At 43.2% G+C, this 19,149-nt stretch overlaps 2 protein-coding genes across 8 annotated transcripts; both read left to right on the top strand.

Moving 5' to 3' along the window:
• The first annotated feature begins 1,230 nt into the window (after positions 1-1,230).
• On the top strand, positions 1,231-12,218 carry LOC144199522 (chondroitin sulfate proteoglycan 5-like). 7 transcript variants are annotated; one of them, XM_077721204.1, is made up of 7 exons: positions 1,231-1,615; positions 4,241-4,910; positions 6,483-6,671; positions 8,179-8,254; positions 10,005-10,061; positions 10,625-10,714; positions 11,570-11,716. In XM_077721204.1, exons 1-6 carry the CDS (start codon positions 1,516-1,518, stop codon positions 10,709-10,711), a joined length of 1,179 nt encoding a protein of 392 aa, XP_077577330.1. In that variant the 5' UTR covers positions 1,231-1,515; the 3' UTR covers positions 10,712-10,714; positions 11,570-11,716. The 7 variants fall into 7 exon arrangements, with proteins under 7 accessions (XP_077577330.1, XP_077577327.1, XP_077577328.1 ...); XM_077721201.1 differs by having other exon boundaries at positions 8,179-8,332; XM_077721202.1 differs by lacking the exon at positions 10,625-10,714 and having other exon boundaries at positions 11,570-12,218.
• A 1,770-nt stretch (positions 12,219-13,988) lies between these two features.
• On the top strand, positions 13,989-16,671 carry elp6 (elongator acetyltransferase complex subunit 6). Its single transcript, XM_077720876.1, has 7 exons — positions 13,989-14,284; positions 14,751-14,829; positions 14,904-14,974; positions 15,054-15,178; positions 15,578-15,776; positions 15,857-16,021; positions 16,449-16,671. The coding sequence occupies exons 1-7, from the start codon at positions 14,231-14,233 to the stop codon at positions 16,572-16,574; spliced, it is 819 nt and encodes a 272-aa protein (XP_077577002.1). The 5' UTR covers positions 13,989-14,230; the 3' UTR covers positions 16,575-16,671.
• Positions 16,672-19,149: the final 2,478 nt, after the last annotated feature.

Raw genomic sequence — 19,149 nt, 5'->3', positions numbered from 1 at the left:
AAAATGTATAACTAAAATGATTGTTTAAATTCATATTTAACTGATACATAAAAGTCATGATTTGTTTAAACAAAAAAATGTATAAAAAATTTAAAAAAAAATGATTAAAATATTTTTATTCTTAGTTTTGTTTTGGAAAATAAGCGATTTAAAAATGAGTCCAATGGTTGTTTAAATTTTCTATTTAACTGATACATAAATGTCATGATATTTTTTAAGCTATATTTCGTATAAAAATTTGACCAAAAAAATGATTAAATACATCTTAGGTCTCCATTTTATTTTGGAAAATAAGCTATTTAAAAATGAATATATTTGGCCAATGGTTTCTAGCATGATGGGTTGAATGTCAGATTGTGCTGTGTGCGTCTCGGCCGCTAGGGGGTAGTGTAACACAAATGGACATCATACATTAAGAAGACTTAGCAAAAACCAAGTCAGCATAAAAAATACATACATGTATGAATATGGGTCAGTTGAATCATTTTTAAATCACGAGTTAACTCTTTCGTGCTCCTTTAAATTGGGAGGGGGGGGGGGGGTGGGGGGGTCAACACAGCAGAAGGAGGATTGACACTCAAAGAGAATCTGGTAATAAACTTGCTTATAAATCAATGTATCGGAACCCATGAATGCCTTTAGTATATGTTTACTAACACGTTGTCATCCATTAACAGTCCTAGACGTGCCAACCTTCCCACTTCAAATGGATTGTGTCTACTAACCATGAACTTAGTTTTCAATTTGAAAAACAGAAGGATGAATGGCCACTCCTGCCCACAACTTGCTTCTCATAGGTGAGTTTATTAATACATTTATCCATCATTTTTTTTCATTAATTATATGCATTGTATGTATTTTTTTAAATACATTTTAGATTTTACATGATGATTTTTGAACTAAAAACAGAAAATGGATAAAAAATGACTGATTGATTTAAATGGGGGGAAATCAGGAAATTTAATATAAATGTATACTCTTCATTTTAATTTGATCCTAAAACAGAAAATTGGCACTCATGATTGACTTTCCGGGCCACACAAAATGATGTGGCGGGCCACATTCGGCCCCCCGGGCCGCCGCTTTGACACCTGTGCTTTAAGCATCAGGTGATAATGAAGCTGTCACTTGTGTTTTTTTTGGACATTCTGATGAAGGAAAGTGGGCGGAGAGGAAGAGGGGGGGGTGGGCGCACTGACCCCCCTACCTCCCCCTCCCCTTCTCCGCCCCTGCCTCACTCCCTGTCTCCCTCTCTCATTCCGACTTCTTCTTCTTCTCATTCCTGCCGCCGCGAGTGAGCCCAGCCGGACGCCGACAACGACGCCCACATCCCAGAAGCCATCCCAGCGCCGTTGCTCGGACGCCATGGACCCGTGAGCCCGCGCCCGAGCCGGAATCGGACCCGGAGTCGGAGCCAGCCGAGCCCAGGGGGGCCGTGCCGTGCTGTGCCGCTGCTGAGTGAAGAAGGCTCCCCTCCTCTCCTCTCCTCTTCTTTGGCTTCTAACTCCTTCACCCATGGAGACGAGCCGCTGCCGCCGCCGCCGCCAAAGCGGACGCTGGACGCACGTCTCGCCGTCTTCGCCGCTGCTCTTGCTGTACTTCATCTGCACTCACGGTAAGAAAAGTCAAGCGGACAGATGTTAGCTCATTAGCGCACACGAAATCAGGTCAGCGGGGAAGGGGACGGGGACAGGGGGACGGGGACAGGGGGACGCAGATGGGTGGCGACGGCGGCGGTGAGCGCGCGGCCGCGCAAACAAAAAAAAGGAGAGACGCAGATTAGCGTGCGCATGAATAATGCACCAGGGAGATGGACGCACGCACGCACGCGCACACACATCTTGATACACGCCAAAGCGCTTTTGTCCGCGTCCAACAGGCACGCACGCACGCGCACTTGTTTACATGTATCATGGCTAGGCTTGTGGGGCTTGGAAATGACTCCCAACAAGAGTCATTTAGTGGTTTGACTCATTTGTCATTTTAGAAGTGATTTCGTCAGGCGTCAAAGTGGGGTCGGGGCTCCGTTTACGATTGGGCGCCCAGGGAAAGGAAAGCTTGAGGTTGTGACTCGATTGATGTGACTCGGGAGTCATGCTTTGTGTAAGATAACCGTTTTTGATTGAGTTTGGGACTCGGGAAATAACTGCTAAAAATGTACAGTGCCTAGCTACATGTTGGCAAAGTATCATTTACTATTTGTTGGTTATTTTCTGTTTTGCAGTAAGAAAAACAATCATTACTGGATGAACTTCCTTATGATTTTGACCCCAAAATGTGCTTTTGATTGATAAAATATCTCAAAAATAGCACGTAACATTGATGATTTTTCTTAAGAGTTTCCTTTCAAAGTAAAACATTTGAACTCCCTATTAAAACCATCAATATGGACGTGAACATTGGGAATCTTTGGGCGGCTTATACGAGAGAAATTGTCAAATTCAACCATTTTAGGGCTGTTTTTGAGTTGACTTAATATCTGACTTGTTGAGTGATTTGAGCATACCTGATTCGTTAAGTTTTTTAATGAGTTAGTTGTTTATTTCCAATTCAGGATCTGGAGTAAGTGGTGGATTCAATGAATGACTCAATTGCCTGAATCAGGGAATGACTCTTTTAATGACTCAATTGATTGGCTGGATAAGTACATGACAGATTATTTAACTCGTTCGAATTGATGAACGGGCGGAAAGGGATTTAGTAATGGCGTCCAATCCATTTGGATGGAGAGGCCGGGGCAGAAAATGAAGAAAATAGGCGTCCAATCCTGTAAAAGTGGGATTGTTTTTCCTCCGTTAGACGGATTGGACGTGAATTGCGGTCGATGGCAGCCTAGTGGTTAGACGAGTGATTTGCACGCACACGCGTGAGTGACACGGAGGAACCCGATGAACCGGTTCCATCCGCATCCCGCTGCGGTTGCCACGGAAACTGCATCCTCTTTTCAGGCGCTGTCTAGTGCTGATTCGCTCTTTTGCTCAAAGACGCTTTTGTTTTAGCGCTCATCTTTCACTTTAATTAAAAAAAGTGCTTACATTATGGGATGGAGATATGTGCATTTCAAGCAAAAATGGAGAAAAGCCAGTTGATGGAAAATTTAAAAAATAAATGTAAGAATACATCAGATTGAATTAGAATTTTATTGCTATTTACTTCCTTAAAAAAATGCCACCCAAAGGAAGGCATTATATAAGCGGCTAGCATATTAGCTAGCATATTGTCGCACGATTTATCCCGTTTCTTTGTTTCCTATCTTTATTTCACGGTGGATTGGACGCCATTTCTAGGTCAGCCGCACGGATTTTATTTAACCCTTCAACGACCTCGCCGCTCCCGTCTGATAGCGGCCCGGCAGATGTCTCGGCGGGGTGCCGAGGATGCGTTTCCAAGGCGACAGATGCCACCCCTCCGGCCCCGTCGTCGAGCGTCGCGTCCAAAAGATTTAGGATTGCACGGGAGGTCCAGAAGGGCGGAATTCCGTCGCTGCCCTAAAAATTAAACGCCTCGCTCAAGAAAATACCAAAATATCAAAACAAATAAAATGTTGCTCATGGGACACAACTTGAGATTGCCCCCTTTCTCAAAATGGCGGTAACTGTCCAATCTATCCCAGCCAATCCTCCGAGTTCATCACGAATCGATGTCCGATCCATTTGTATGTGGTAATTTCATCTGAATCTGTTAAAAAGAAGCTAGTCATGTCTTGATTTCAATGGCAACCAATTGACTTTAATGGGAATTTTGCCCCAAGCAACATGGCCGCCCCGAGGCCATCATAGTAGGGGCAGCGAAAGGTCTTTTACGCGTAACCCACGTGTTGATTGATTCATCTTTTAAAGAAACGTAAAATGCATTGATTTGAATGTGGATCTTGCATTCGTGGCGGCCATCTTGGTAGGGGCGATTTAAAGCGCTTTTCCTGCTTCTGCCATCATTCCAAATAGTACACATCCAATTATTTGCTGCCAAAAAGAAAATGCAGTGACTTTTTTTTAAATGTGTATGTATATACTTTTAAAATATTTTTTTTGGAGGTATTCTCTAAGTTTTTTAGGCCCATAATGTCGCCGTTTGTCGACATTTTGGGCCCAAAATGTTTGTGCGCAAATTGAGGCCGGGGTCCTCGCTAATCTTTAATCTGCGCTATCGAGTGTCGGAGCCATCGCATTAGCCACCCACTCCCTTTTAATCCATCCCATAATGCCTCACGTGTCCCCCTCCCTTTTGTGTGCGTTTCTAGGAGCCGTCTCGGCCGGCGAGCCCTTTGGCCAACCCGCCAACGCCGGCGCCACCGCCACCGTCCTCAACGGGAGCGCCCCTAACCCTGCCCTCCGGGAGGAGGAGCTCGGCAGCGGGGCCTTCGACGCCGCCCGCCCGCCTTCCGCCTCGCCGGGGGCGGAGCTCCTGTTACCCGGCGACCGCCTACCCGAGGAGGACTCGGAGGAGGAGCCGGCGTCCCGCGGCGAAGCGCCCCGGACGGCGGCGACCGGCGACGTGCTGCGCGTGGACTTTTTCGACCCCGCCTCCCGCGGACGGGCCTTGGACCTGGCCCCGCCCCCCACCACCTCGCTGGCCCGCGAGCTGCAGGGCGGCGACCCCACGTCCTGGGCCGTGCCGGACAGCTACGACTACCTGACCCCCGACGAGGACGGCGTCTCGCCCACGGCCGAAGAGTACGGCGAGGCCACGGCCGGGGGCGGGCGCTCGTCCCCGGCCCGCCCCGCCTCGCCGCCGCCCGACCAGCCCCGGCGGCGGGCCCCGGCGGAGGACGGACGGGACGGGAAGGGCGGCTGCCGCCCGGGATACCGCGCCGTCAACGCCACGTGCCGCTCGCCCTGCGAAATTGAGCCCGACTTCTGCTACAATGGAGGACAGTGCTACCTGCTGGAGGGCGTTGGAACTTTCTGCAGGTAACGTATGACTTTGATTTATTGAATAAGCCACAGTACACATTCGTTAATATATACTCCGTCCGACTAGCGCAAGGGTGTCAGACTCGGTTGGCTCGTGAGCCGCATTAACGTCAACTCCATTTTATGTGGACCATTTTAGATATAACATTTAGATTCATTTTAGATATAATATAAAAATTTTTATAATGTAAAACAATGTTTATTTGCGCTTTTATAAAATATATTTTTAGATTTTACATTTTTGATTTAAAACTGAAAAAAATGATTAAAAAATTGCAATGATTGATTTAAAAGGGGGAAATTAGGGAATTTAATATACGTCTATACTTCATTTGAAAACAGAAAGTGGGCACTTTTCCCGGGCCACACAAAATGATGCGGTGGACCAGATTTGGCCCCCAGGCCACCACTTTGACACATTATGGTGTATCGGGAGGCCGGCGTTTGGGAAAGCTGAAAACGTGTGCGAGATGAGTCACCAATCCTCCTGCAGCTTGATCTCATTAAGTTTTTTTTTGTTTTCCTTCATTGAATGGAAACACAGTCGCAATCATAAAAGCATTTGCACGCTCACAAGGAGGCGCCGCGTTGACACGTGCGTTCGCGCGCGTGCGTGTCCGAGTTGACGCTCGTTCCATGAGGTCATAGGTCAGAAACGCGGGAGACTCCCAAACGACGGTCGCCTTTAAGGGAAGGCAGGGTGTGTTCCAAAATATTTGGAACATTTGTCACATTATTTTTTGATGATGTAAGAAAAAGAAAAAAAAATAGAGTTGACTAGATTGTATTTATGTGTTTCTTCCATTGAAGATGATGGAAATTTAAATGCCCCCACCACTCAAATTAAATAAATAAAATTAAACAATTTAAAACTAAAAATTAAATCATGATTAAAAAATAAATAAAATAAAAATGGAACCATTTTCTATGCTTTTTTTTGTACTTAATATGTGACATTGCCATGAAAAAAATAGATTTAAAATGATTTAATGATTCCAAAATTTTTGAAACATTTGTCACACTTTTTTATTATATAAGAAAAAAATTGGGTTTAAGTTGATGGATATCTAAATGCCACCCCCCCCCAAAAAAAATATTAATGTAAAATTAAATAATAAAATTTAAAAAACTGTCAAATTCAGATTGTAAAAAAAAGAAAAAATATGAAAAAAATTGAACCACTTTTTATTATTTTTCATACTTGACATATGACATTACCATGACAAAAAAATAGATTTAAAATGATTAAATTATCCTCTTTTTTTAGGGCAATAGTGGGGGGGCTGGGCGAACAGATGGGGGGGGGGCGGCGACAGAGCGGAAGAAAACCGTCAAAAGTGGCGTTTTTTTTCTTTTCCCCCTCTGTCCGTGCGATGGAATGAGGAGGATTGCGTTGCCGTGACGACCATCACATCCTCAGAACCCCTCCCCCACCCGCCGTTGCTCTTGACATAGAATTTGGATTCCAAAGCCACAATTGTCACAATAAAGTCCCAGCCAATGGGAGCCCCCCTTGCTTTTGTAACCCTTTTGTAACCTTTGTCCCGCCCCCTTCCCCCCTCCCCACAGGTGCAACGTCCAAGAGTACATCTGGCACAAGGGCGCCCGCTGCGAGGCGGTGGTGACAGAGTTCCAGGTGACGTGTCTGGCGGTGGGCGCCTCGGCCGTGGTCCTCCTCCTCCTCTTCATGATGGTGGTCTGCTTCGCCAAGAAGCTCCACCTCCTGGAGACCGAGAACAAGAAGCTGCGTAGACGCAGGTGAGGCCTGCCTGGGCTAGGGGGCGGGGCATACACACAGGGTGTCAAAGCGGCGGCCCGCGGGCCAAATGTGGCCCGCCGCGTCATTTTGTGCGGCCCGAAAAAGTCAATCATAACTTTCTATTTTAGGATCAAATTCAAGTAATAGATATAGATGTATATTACATTTCTTGATTTATTTTCCCCCTTTAAAATCCATTTTTCTCTGTTTTTAGTTCAAAAATCATTTTGTAAAATCTAAAAATATGTTAAAAAATGCTAAAATAAACATTGTTTTAGATCTATAAAAACGGAATATTCAGGGATTTTAATCATAACATTATATCTAACGTAATATTTGTCCTCATTAATCCACCAAACGTCCATTTTGTAGACCAGTCCAGGTGCTAAAATGGCGTCTTTTTCTTCCGCTTGACGTTGGCGAGGTGAGGAAAGAAGGGGGGAGTAGAAGCGAGTGAGATCGTGGAGGGGGGATGTTGAGGAGACTGGGGGGGGGGGGGTGCCTGAACCGACGTTGAAGAGCCCGTCTCCGTGGCGACCGAGCACCAGCTCGTTGGAATCGAACATGCAAATGCAGAGCGGCCAAACGCAGCCTCGTTGACGCCCGCCTACCCGCTCCCACGCTTAGGGGATATTTTTAGATGGGTGGGTGGGGGGGGGGGGGTTAGAGAGTGAAGATGACAATGATGATGAAGATGAGGATGGCAAGGCAACAACGCCGAGACTTTTTTGACAAAGAGAAAAGATGATGTCATGGCTTTGCCGCATCCAGCTGAAAGTAGGCCAGTTGAGATGGGGGGGGGGGGCAATAGAGAGGGGGGATGGGGGGCTTTGGCTGACCTACATGCAGCTGTACAACTTCAGGGAGGGAGGGGGGAGGGAGGGAGGGAGGGAAGAGGCGGAGACACCACCAAATAGGAGACGGGAGATGGATTTATTGCTTTTATTGTCATTGGACAATAAAAAAATCAGTTTGTAAAATCTAAAAATATATTTAAAAAAATCTAAAATAAACATTGTTTTAAATCTATAAAAAACAGAATATTTGGGGCCTTTAATCCATTTCTTGTAATCCATTTATAAAATTTAAAAAATGTAAATATTATATCTAAAATGGTCCAGCCCACATAAAATTGAGTTAATGTGGCCCCGTGAACCAACCCGAGGAACAACCAAAGCCCCCCCCCCCCCCCCCAACATGAAATTTGGGGATTATTCCACTGACCGCTAGAGGGCAGCACAAAATAAACTCATCACTTGTTATTGACAACAAACGATAATCCATCCACTCAAACTGGCGATAAATTTCAGTGCCATACACTTGACGTTATCCAATTATCCATTAGCAGTTAGCATCGTTGGTTAACGCGCTAGTTAGCATTTGTTTGCATCCCAGCTGAAAAGTGTGCTTCCTTCCCCCTGTCCTCTCTGTCTCTCTCTCTCTCTCTTTGCATGTTGTGGTTGTTGCCCCCGCCTCGTTTGGCCCCGCCCACTGGCTCACCGGCAGCAAGTACCGTCCCACGTCGGAGGCCCACAATGATAATTTCTCGCTGTCCACCATCGCTGAGGGCTCCCACCCAAACGTAAGGAAACTGTGCGGCACCCCTCCTAACGTCCCCCATGCCCGTGCATTGGCTTACTATGATAACATAATCTGTCAGGTAACGTTTTCCCGCCGCTCTCTTCTTGCCCCTTTTTTTCCCCTCTGCATCTGACTCCTCCCCCTTGACGCATGGGCATGAGCACACCGAGCGAGCGAGCGAGCGGAGCGGCTCGCTCTGGGGGCGGGGCTTTGCTCATAGAAATTTGCATAGGACGACACTCGTTTATTTCGCGTTTTTTGCCAAAAAAAAGGGGGCTGCCGTCACAAAATGATCGAAAATAGTCGCTGAAAAGTAGATTATAGTGCCAAGTCCATTAAATTGTAAATTAATGGTAAATATTAAAGGTATATTAAAGGTAAATATGATTGTATTTATTCTTATTTATTTTAATTTATAATAAAACAAAAATGTAAACAAACGAGAAAGTTCGATATATATTTTGAATAATTTTGAAAACATATTTAAATTTAATTAAAACTTATTTTAGATTTGACATTGATTGTGTATTTTTTTATTTTATGTAATTCTCAAAATAAAAATATTACATAGAATATTAACTCAATTATTTTGACATAAATTATCTAAAAATCTTGCTTTTTTAACCGTGTAATTGCGCTAATATTATATTTTAAAAATTAGTTGCAGTGCTAGCCAAAATAAAAGCAATACAGAGTGCGACTTATAGTCCAGAGAATACAATAATCGACCAATCAATCAATAATAGTTTGCGGCAGCCCCACGACGTCTAAAGTCAAGCCCCGCCTCCTTCCCGCCGCCAGACACGCGCCACCCAGTGGCCGTTCCAGCCCCCGCGGCTCTGCTACGCTAACAAACTGTCTTGTTTATCCTGAGAGTGGGCGGGGCTTGAGTGGGTAGGCGGGTGGGCGGAGTTATCAGGATAAACGTCTGAGATGAAAGCCCTCTCTTAACTTATTGGACGTCATATCTCTCGGGATTGGGCCGGCCTAGCCGGGCGGGCGTCCAATCCCAGGGAGGCCAATCGACCAATCGCCAAATGGACAATTGACCCACTGTCGGACGTCCGGCTCGGCCGATGGCGGCCAATGAGTTAAGAGTCCACTAACAGTTAGCATGGTTAGCTGCTAGCCTAGCTTTAGCCTAGCATGATGGGCGCTAACGCATTTTGCGCTCTATGCAGAATGGGATTTGTTTGGGTAGAAATGGTAGCAAGCTTTCTTTTGTTGCCTGCTAACTTGTTTTCAATGCAAAGTCATTTTCCAAACATAAAAGTGCCTTTAAAAAAGACATTTCCGCAAAATGCCCCCCCAAAAATCTGCGCAAAATCCCATAAATTGACAACAAACGTCTTTGTGAAAAATTTCCGTTGATAAAAAAGGCCAAATAATGGCGTTTCAACTAGGCTAAAATGTTAGCCTAATTCTCTCAAAATATCTTTTCCCCTGACCTAAATTCAATCGAGCATGCATTTTCCTCATACACACTTAAAAGACAACATTTCAACCGTAAATATTGTCAAAAAAAGTGCATTTAAAGTACATTTTAATTTTAAAGAGTATATCCATCTTTTTAACTCCTAATTAGCTTAGCATTAGCATTTCCTCTTCCTCCTCCTTCACTTCCGGTCCTTCTGACTGCAAGCGCCGCCTCTTTTTTTTCCCTCTCTCTTTCCGTCGCCGTGACAACCGTCCGTGCCTTTTTAGTAACCTTTGCCCCTCCCCCTCGCCCCTCCCCTCCCCCCTCCCTTCAGAAAACCATGAGCCGATACACTTGGGAGTGTAAGACCAAAGAGGAGTCCGACTGCGAGGTAAGACAATAAACCCCGCCCCAAGCTCCGCCCTGCCCCGCCCTCGTCCCCACCACGCTGTCCGTTAGCCCCGCCCCCGCACCTTCCCCAACTTACCTGTCGAGGGCGGAGTCCCGTAAAGTCTTTTATTTTGGTTCCCGAGCACTTTAACACAAATTCCGTTTCATATTTTGCCAATATTTTTAGAATTACATTCTTCAAATGTAAATTGAAAGAAATAGTGGCGGGCGTCCATTTTGCTTTGAAGGAATTTAAAAGTCGCCATCGGGGGTGCGGGAGTCCTTGCTCTGCCCACAATGTGCGTGTACCTTCTTTATCATCATCATCACCATCAAAACGTTGTTTTTATCTCTGTTCCCCCAAAAACAAAAAAAAACAAAAAAAACCCACGCCGGTCGATCACTCCCCGTGATTCTGTGGCCCCTCCCCTCCCGCCAAACCCCGCCCACACCACCACCACTACTGACCACTACCACTACCACCAACGCCGCCACCGCCTTACATTGCGCCGCAAAACCCCTCCCCCTAAGAAAACCCCTCCCCCTTAAAAAAACGTTTTCCAGTTTCACGCCGACGGGAGGAAAGAAGGGCCGTACCCCGTGACCATGGAAGTCACATACCCGCACGTCCTGCCCGAAGTTACGATCTAGCCGGTAAATCCACTTTTCACACTAAAACCTTTGTTTTTTTTTGCGAGAGGGCCGTTCGCAAGTCAAAGAGAATCAGAAGCAGACTTTAAAAAAATAAATTAAAAATAGCCATTGCGAGGGTGCTACCTGGCAGGTTCCATTTTTGCCACGGGCAATGTAGGCGACCCAACAGGTCGCAGTCCATTTGGGGGCGCACAAAAATGATATTACGACGATTATCCCTCATTTATGAGGTTAGATTTCTTTTTTTTTAATCAAAACAGGGCAAATATTTAATCTATTATTTGTTTTTTATTTAAGAAGGAAAAAAGAGTGAGTACTGTTACGTTTTTTTTTTTTTTTATTTGCCAGTACGACCTGGGAATGAGTCAAGGGGCGGGGCTTGTAGTCACTTGGGGGCCAAGCAGAGGTGAAGGGGAAGGACGCTTTTGCTCATAACAACATATCATTATCGTTAAGATAGTTGAAACATTTGAAAAATGTAAAAGAAAAAAATAATTTGCATTTTTATGATGAAAACATGAGTTTAAAACAGTAAACACTCACTCAAATGTCCATTTTAAAACTATTTTAAATTATAACAGGCAAATAATTTGACAATTTTTTTATTAGCTTAAATATTTCAAAAACAGCCAATATTCCATTATTATATATATTAAAATAAATACTGACCACACATCACCACCGGGTGGCGGGTCAAATTGAGATCAAATCGGGGTCAAATCCACTTTGACCCCGATTTGATGTCGCCGGTGAGTATGGTGGGCGGGTCTTAAACGCGACGGCATGTCGAGGCGCACGCGGGGGTGGCGGGCCGTTGACTCGAACACTCACTAACTCCGCCTCCCGACGGTTCAGGACGATCCTGCTTCCCAGAACAAGCTGGAGGAGGCGCTGAAGGCCCCGCCCAAGGAAGACGACGCCCTCAACATCCGCAACGCGTTGACGCCCAAACACGACAACCACAAGTTGCTGGCCGACGACGACTCGGAGGTCAATTCCCTGCAAAACAACATGATGTGAAGAAAAAAAAGGAAGGGGGCGTGTCTAGTCAGGCCCCGCCCCTCCCATTTGCCACCCCGCCCTCTCACTTCCCCGTTAAAGTCACGCAAAAGCGCCCCTCACCTCTCCTCCTCCACGCAATGCCCCGCCCACATCGTTGTATTTTGTAAAAAAAAAAAGAAAAACACAAAAAAAAAAGATTTCCAGAATTCCAGCGTGTGTCAACGTGCTCCTAAAAGAGAAAAAAAATATGGTAAAAGAAGAAGAAGAAGCTACTGAAAGTTTTTTTGATGTTTGTCGACTAATCCAGTGAGTGCTCGTTAATATGTGGCCGACCAATCAGACGGGGCCAATGGGAACACGACGTGTCTTGTTTTCTTTGATGTGATTTCTAATCCTTTTGGTGTACGTACTTTTACTCTACTTTTGATTTTCTACTCTTTGGACCGACGAGAACAACAAACAAAATTCCCACACTTGTTGAAATAAAACCTTTTTAACATGAGCCTCTCAACGCGTACTCCTTTTGTTTTGGTGGCCCCCAAAATAAACAGGAAGTGGCCCAAAATGAAGAAAAATTGGAATAAACAGGAAGTGGCCCAAAATGAAGAAAAAAATTCACCACTAATCAATACTATTTTCTTCAAAATCACTAGGCAAAGACCTCCAAATCAGCAAAAAGTAACCCAGCAACAACAGGAAGTGCTCCGAAACAAACAGGAAGTAACCCAGAAATGGATCCCTATGACCCTATCACCGGAAGTGGCCCAAAATCCCCCGGAAGTGACCCAAAAAGCCAAAAACAAACAAACCAAAGGGGATTTAAGCGTGCAATTTTAGCCTAAACGACTTCTGGAAGTTCCACACTCCAAAATGGTCGCACAACTGAATCGCTTTTTAGCTTGGCTAGCTCCTCTGCCAACGTATTAGCATACGAGGACGCTGCTAGCATATAGAGCGCCACTCAAGTGGTATAATGGGTCCTAACACACACACACACACACACACACACACACACACACACACACACACACACACACACACACACACACACACACACACACACACACACACACACAAAGCATCTGGCCGCTTCACACACTCTATTCAAGACACACAATGACACACACACAGAAATGAAAGAGTTAAAACGTTGCTTCCCATGGTGCTACTTGTGGGGGGTGGCGAAATTTTAGGGGGACCGGGGTCCCCTTGTGTCCCCGGAATAAATAAAGAAGGGGAGGAGGGGATTTAGGAAAGAAATTTGGACTGTGGAGAAGAAAAAGAAGAAAAGAATTGGTGAGCGCCAAAGAAATAAACACAACAGTTAATCACCATGCATTTGAAGCGCAGTCGTGGCTGCCATGGCAACCACTGGTCGTCACGTGACCGATTGAAGAAAAGAAAGGAGCAGACGTCTAATCTGTTTGGAGAGAGAAACTATTATGCTAATCTAGGTTTTATTTTAATTTATTTTTATTTTTGTATCTGCCGGCGCTACCTGATGACGTTTGAACATGCGACATTAATCAATTGAAAGCACAATTTTTTTTTGATGAATATTTGTTTGTGTCTTCTGCACACATCTATCCATCACTGAGTACTCTGTGTGTGTGGGTGCGTGTTAAGCCAATCAGAGAGCACCGTCTCCACGCTTACAACATCATTCCACCGCATGGACAGCCAATCACGAGCCGTCCAAATCCCTACAGAGCGAAGATGAAGGAAAAACATATTAACATGCCATGCACACGTCTGTATGTGTACATTTGAATATACTTTGTATAAACATTTCATATTAGAAAAAATATGTATCTTAAATGAAATTTGAAGCATCAAGGAGTTAATAATAAAAGGTTCTAATCCTTAATTTTCTATCTGACGAAAAGAAAATGGCAAAAAATAAATAAATAAGAGACAGATATTCCCGAAAAATGTCAAAGTGTTATGCAGAATTGGTACATCATAAATGTTATATCTATAATTCACATGAATGCCTTCAGGTTCATGAGTTTAACACTGCCACCTGCCGACTAGTTATGCAATTGCGCATGAATATATCGTCTCTTCGGTAATATTTTCTCTCTCTATTCATTATATGAACTTTATTGGTGTTCATGAATTATTATGAGTAAAATCGTGTTAAATTACTAACACGCGAACACAAGTCATAAAGAGTATTTTATTTATTTATTAATATTTTTAGAAGTGAGAAAACGACAAGGAATGTTATTGAGAAGAGTGCGTCTTCCTGTTTTTACGAACATATCTTTGGTTGCACATTGCTTGAACTTCCGGTTAGCTCATGTGTTAGCATTTTAGACTTTTCTCGTCAACAAATGAATTAAAACAATGTTCTCTCTTTCTATAACGAAGCGAAGGCTAAACGACGACATAACGGAATTTAGGACTCGTACTAAGTGTGTTTTTCTGAGCGTTTAACAGAACGCTGAACTAGTTTGTGTATATTTATGAATATAGTAGTTACAAGCTAGCTAGCCGCTATTGTGGCTAACAATGTTTCCAGAACTCAACAGCATCTTAAACGACAGCCCGGAAAACTTCAGTACGGTAAGAAAATATTAATTAAAATATTAAGGGCATTGAGTTACGTTTGTTTGCAATAGAAGTCCAATTCATTTAATCTGGGTGGACTGACTAAATGTTCATCTTTTAATGGCTTTGACAGCACTAGACAATCGATTTTGAAGAAGTATTCATTAATCTTATCCTTTTAGTGCCACAAAATACGGAAAACAACGAAAATACCTGCATTCTTATTTACAGTTTTTTTTCATTTGAATAGAAACTAAAGAAAGGTGGAACAGTAAATATTCTCTCTATTTATACATCACATCAACTATTAGAATGAATAATAAAAAGGCTTATTTACTCTAATTTTGTAAAAAAATATTCAGATTTTATTTTTTCTTCTTCTGTAAATTGCAGGCAAATATATATAAAAATAAAGTCCGAAAAAAAAACTGACAGGCTAGCATGCTAACACTGACTTTGTTGTTGTTGTTGTTGTTGTCAGGGCGAGTTTGTGCTACTTTCCGACAGGCAGAGTGATGCCTCCTTCCTCTTGCACCATTTCCTGGGACTCTACCTCCGAGGTGAACATCTTCTCGCGAGATTTTGCCCAGAATCATTTTATCTAAACTGTCACCCGTTTTTTTCCCCTGTTTAGCCGGCTGTCAAGTGTGTTTTGTGGGTCTGGCGCAGTCGTTGAGTCACTACAGCGCCGTCAGCCAGAGATTGGTAAGTCGCTAAACTCTCTTGTTTTCAAACTAAATACAGGACAAAATGGCTCATATTTTGGTCGTTTTTGTGTGTGGAGGGAGTGAGTTTGTCTCAGGCTAAAGAAAGAGGTCAGCTGGTGTTCCTAGAAGGACTCCATGAGTCCTTGTCCATCCTCAATCCGGATGACTCCAGACCCAAAAGTCAGGCTATGGACTTTCTCAGGTATCTTTTCAAGTATTTTGCTAAATTTTGATACTTGGTTCCAATCCAGTCGAAGTGGGAGGGCCGACGACCCAATGATCGTTAAAATAGGGTTGACCCTACTTTGCAATTTTTTTCGAGTATCAAAGCCATGTATGGTCTAGTTCACCGGTGTCAAAGTGGCGGCCCGGGGGCCCAATGTGGCCCGTTGCATCATTTTGTGTGGCCCAGGAAAAGTGGCGACTTTCTGTTTTAGGATGAAATTCAAATGAAGAGTATAGATGTATATTACATTTCCTGATTTTTTCCCTTTTAAATCAATCATTGTCATTTTTTTAATCATTTTTTTCTGTGTTTTTATTTTGGAAAATCTAAATATACATATATATATTATATATGTTGATTTTATTTTTTGATCAGGAATCCCTCGGCAGGCCTACAAAGTCTCTTCCTCTCGGTGAAATCCGGCCTCACCTCACGGGGGGCGGAGTCCGATGAGTCCCGCCCCCCCGCGCTGCTGGTGGACGACGTGGGCCTGCTGGCCAGCCTCGGCGTCGGCGTGGACGCCGTGCTGGATTTCAGCCACTACTGCCGTGCGCTGGTCTGCTCCCAGTTGAAGGTGAGTCGATGCGTCCATTTCATTGCGCGACCAATCCCCTAAAGCCTAAACAGACCATTCCGCATCCATTCCGGCGGCAGGGCAACGTGGTGATGCTGCTCCGCTGCGACCCAGAAGGCGACATGGACGAGGCGGGAAGCCAGGAGAGTTCGGAGAGACTACTGAGGGGTTTGACTCATCAGTGTAGCCTAGCGCTCGCCGTACGAGGTCTTCCGACCGGATACTGCCGGGACATCCACGGTCAGGTACGCACACACACACACCCGCACAAATTCGTACAGCGTGGATAATAAATGTTCTCAATCCTAAAATTGCCTTATGACGTCACAAAATAGTCCTTTGGCTAACATTTTTATGTGCTAGCAATACATGTCACTGAGAAAAAGTCAAGAAAAGCTTTCTCATGGGCGGAGCCTACAAAAAAATTCACGACTGCTGATTGGACGATGGCCGTTGTCCTCACGCTCATGCCGAAAGCGGTGAAACATTGCGTTTTTGTCCAACTGAAGCTCCTCACCAGACTCCAACATTAGTTGCAGTATACAAACACACCACAGGGTGGCGGTCAAACACTATTTTTTTCCTCCTGTTAGATCTAAAAAAAGTGGCAAGCGGATAAATTGTCCATAAATTAGAAAAAAACACTGAGTGTACGTTTATACATGTGTTCAGTTGGAGGTATGGGACAGAAGGAGACAAGATGATGGTCAACAGCAGAAGAAGATGACCTTTCAGTATAAAGTTCACGACAAAGGAGCCTCCTTCTTTGCCCCGGGAACGTCCAGCGCCGTTCTCTAGTTTCGGTACATCGGCAACCGCCTTCCGCTTATAAAAACTGTTATTTTTTTATATTCTGTGTCTTTTTGGATTCAATTTGTAAAGAAGAACAAGCACATTTTATGTTGTTTCTGTATTTATTTGGTGTTCTTTCAAATAAGGCCACAGGTGGGCGCTGTAGACACCAGCAGGCTAGGAGAGAAGAAGAAATGTGCCGCTCAGACATAGATATCCCATACAAATAGCCCGATGAGCGGCGTTAGCCAATCGGGATGTTTGTTTATAGTTGTCGGCCATTTTGTGTCAGTTTTTTTTTTTTTATCCAACAGTAATATCTGTTTTGACAGCAAATTAGAGTGATTCAAATTTGGTGATATTAAGTTTCCTTAAGAAAATAAAGCTAAAATTCTTATATGATTTTATTGAATTGAATGGCTTTATATAGCCATTCTACAAGTACATTGAGAATTGAAACCTCACCATAAAGTGCACACATAAGTAGTAAAAAATAATAAATATCAGTATTCAACTTAAACAGAACATGTCACATCCCTTAAAACGTGTATTTTAGTAGTTAAAGTCACCAACTTCCATAGACTGCAATAGATCCCACCAGTATCACTTTCTGCTCTAAGATGGCCGTCGCTCATAACACCGCCTACTCCGACTTTTCACATCCAATGCTATTATGTGATGTCTACGACTCTCCCAACCTCGCGTCAAGCTTTTGTAGACACGCAGGTGGAGCAGGTCAGCCTTGTGTACTGCGTAAAATGAAAAGAAGGAAAATGTTGGAGTACATTTAGGCGCTTTTCCCGACTACTTGACACTATTCCAGGAGGACGAGGAGAAAGAGGAGCACGGCGGAGGCTGCTGCGGGAAACCGTGACGTTTTTCCAGGCAAGTTGCAGCTTCGAGCCGCTCGCTGCTTGGTGACCGCTCTTGTTGTTGTCAATGTACTTTGCCGAACAAAACTATTTATTAAGTACTTCTATTATGTATCTCATAATATAATGCTTCAATTTTCGTCACATTTTGCTTGGTAAAAGTTATAATTTAGCTTATTTCTCCGTGTGTTATTCGTGTAACTAATGGTGCTACATCAATAGTTTGCAAATGAGGAAACCTCAATATCCAATCATTATTCTCTTTATTTCACCTGGCAATGACTTGGCATTTTTTTAAATCGGCGTTTTAACATTTAAAGACACTTTTTGGACACTTTTCGACGACCTAATGCCTGAAAATAAAGAGTTGTGACCCTATTAAGTAAGTATATAATTTAAAGAACGTGGAATAATCACTTTTATTCGCGCCCTTTTATGTATTTTATTCGTGTTTTTTGCCCGTTTTTTAGATAAATGTTTGTAGATGCTTACTACTACTATGTGATGGGTTGATGCTAAAGATGTGGCTAACACCTGGTTACCTTACAAACGTGAACGTGGCCGGCAAATATTCATGTTTTAAAGCCTTGAAAAATCATGAAATATATGTTCCTGGCGCCCAACGTCACTTAATATTACTTTAAAAGATATTTCGGTTGTGCTTTTTGCTCATATTATAGGTAGTGTTCGCTAACATGCTAATGCTATCCCTCGTCGTGAGGCAAACTTAGTTTTGCACCCGGCGCTCATCCTCCCAAAAATATGTTTCGAGATTTTGTTTTAATTATTCTTTGTTTGCGTGTTTACGACTTATTTCATGACATATGACTTAAATATGTTAAATACTGCTTTATAATGTTTAGTAGTAGCACTGGTGGCATGCACTGTAACTCTAGAAAAAACGAATTCACATAAAAAAAATACCCAAATACAATCAGAAAAAATACAATGTTTACATTTACATTAATAAAATTGGTGCAGAGAAGTTTACTACAAGGCTCTGGTCGTTTCGTGTCGACACAAAAACTTATAGTTATTAAAACTAGTTGTCTGGAATTGACGGTGGTAGACGTCCAGTCTATTTGGACATAAAAATAAATAGTTTTTCCTCTTGAATAGTATCTTTTTTAAATCTGTTTTGTATCACTATATTGTGAAATTTGTTTCGCAAAATGTATTGAAGTACGTCCAATTTCCTTACAGTATATTATAGATCATTTCGTGTTTATATCAGTGCATTTGTTTGGGTTATTTCCTGTTTGGTGGTCACGTCTGTTGGTTTTGGGTAATTTTGGGTTACTTCCTTGTCAACAACTGGCAAATTTGCACACCTTGATTTGCTGATTTGAGTTGAATTTTTATTATTATTTTGACATATTTGAAACGAATTTAATATTGCTATTGGAAATAATTGTGTTGTTTATGTCCTGCATAGATTGTGTGTTGCTATTTTCCATTTTCTTGGATGCGTTACTCTCGAGGGAAGCCGATTGGCTAACGATTGAGTGGAGAGAGGGACATCTAGAGGCCGATTGGTGGTACTTTTATTGCATAACGTTGCAAGTTAGCGTAAAGTGGACGCCATCTGCTGGCAAAAATGTACATTACAAGAACAGGTCAATATGTGGTAATGATAGTTTTTTTGTGTATGTTTTGGCTGTGTTGTCCTGCATCTCATAACCGCCAATTTTGTTATTGTACCTTTGCGT

Source organism: Stigmatopora nigra, chromosome 7 (genome assembly GCF_051989575.1).
Source record: "Stigmatopora nigra isolate UIUO_SnigA chromosome 7, RoL_Snig_1.1, whole genome shotgun sequence".
Lineage (NCBI taxonomy): Eukaryota > Metazoa > Chordata > Actinopteri > Syngnathiformes > Syngnathidae > Stigmatopora > Stigmatopora nigra.
Note: the sequence above shows the minus strand (reverse complement) of the source record. Positions and strands in the feature narration are given on the sequence as shown.